The sequence below is a fragment of the Mandrillus leucophaeus genome, unplaced genomic scaffold (genome assembly GCF_000951045.1).
Source record: "Mandrillus leucophaeus isolate KB7577 unplaced genomic scaffold, Mleu.le_1.0 Scaffold496, whole genome shotgun sequence".
NCBI classification, from domain to species: domain Eukaryota; kingdom Metazoa; phylum Chordata; class Mammalia; order Primates; family Cercopithecidae; genus Mandrillus; species Mandrillus leucophaeus.
In genome coordinates, this window is record NW_012105320.1 from 1,150,256 (window position 1) to 1,151,433 (window position 1,178).

Below are 1,178 nucleotides of genomic sequence, written 5' to 3' on the forward strand. Positions count from 1 at the left end.
CCGGCCAAGTTTTTTTTTTGAAACAGCGTCTCACTCTCGCCCAGGCTAGTGTGCAGTGGCGCAATCTCAGCTCACTGCAGCCTCGACCTCCTGGGCTCAAGCGATCCTCCCGCCTCAGCCTCCTGAGTAGCTGAGACCACCATACCCTACTGATTTTTTATTTTTTGTAAAGATAGGGTTTCACCGTGTTGCCCAGACTAATTTTTAAATTCTTGGTAGAGATGGGTGCCCGCTATGTTGCCCAGGCTGGTCATGAGCTCCTGGGGTCAAGTGATCCTCCTGCCTTAGCCTCCCAATGGGCTGAGATTACAGGTGTGAGCCACTGCGCCTGGCCATGTGATTATAGATAAACTGCCATTTGTTAAACTCATTGTAAATGTTGTTTTTTCTCTCCTGATTTTTAATCTTATAAAATCTTGATAAGCAGACTGATAATTCTGATTGCCTTCTTAGGCTATTTTCCTACAATTAGCATTTATGAGCAATTTTTAAACATTTGATACATGAAATTCAACAACTATCTGCTGCATGCTTTTGTATTACAGAATGTGTGAATGACAACTACTGGTTTGGGAGGGACAAAAGCTGTGAATATTGCTTTGATGAACCACTGCTGAAAAGAACAGATAAATACCGGACATACAGCAAGAAACACTTTCGGATTTTCAGGGTAGGTAACAAATACCCACGTATCTAGGAGAGCTGGTAATCTAGTCATTGCTTTTAGGTATTTTCCCACTATAAATCTCTGCTGTTCAAAGTTTGAAATAAAATGTTCTCTGTTTTAGGAAGTGGGTCCTAAAAACTCTTACATTGCATACATAGAAGATCACAGTGGCAATGGAACCTTTGTAAATACAGAGCTTGTAGGGAAAGGAAAACGCCGTCCTTTGAATAACAATTCTGAAATTGCACTTTCACTAAGCAGAAATAAAGGTAATATTATTATCTTATGGTTACTGGATTTTTTTTTTCCACTCCCTCATAGGAGGAAAATTTGTCCTGTCCTTACAGAGTATGGTTTAAGTGAGTAAAGATGAGTAAGTTGCCAGGCGCAGTGGCTCACACCTGTAATCCCAGCACTTTGGGAGGCCGAGGCGGATGGATCACCTGAGGTCAGGAGTTCGAGACCAACCTGACCCACATGGAGAAACCCTGTCTCTACTAAAAGTACAAAA

General features: G+C 41.9%; 1 protein-coding gene across 1 annotated transcript in view; it reads left to right on the forward strand.

Annotated features, from left to right (window-relative positions):
* CHEK2 (checkpoint kinase 2) overlaps nucleotides 1-1,178 on the forward strand; it is a 64,986-nt gene that overhangs the window by 16,393 nt on the left and 47,415 nt on the right. The window contains exons 3-4 of the mRNA XM_011995735.1: nucleotides 546-670; nucleotides 989-1,026. Coding sequence (XP_011851125.1) covers nucleotides 546-670; nucleotides 989-1,026 — 163 coding nt within the window. The remainder of the gene's footprint in view (nucleotides 1-545; nucleotides 671-988; nucleotides 1,027-1,178) is intronic.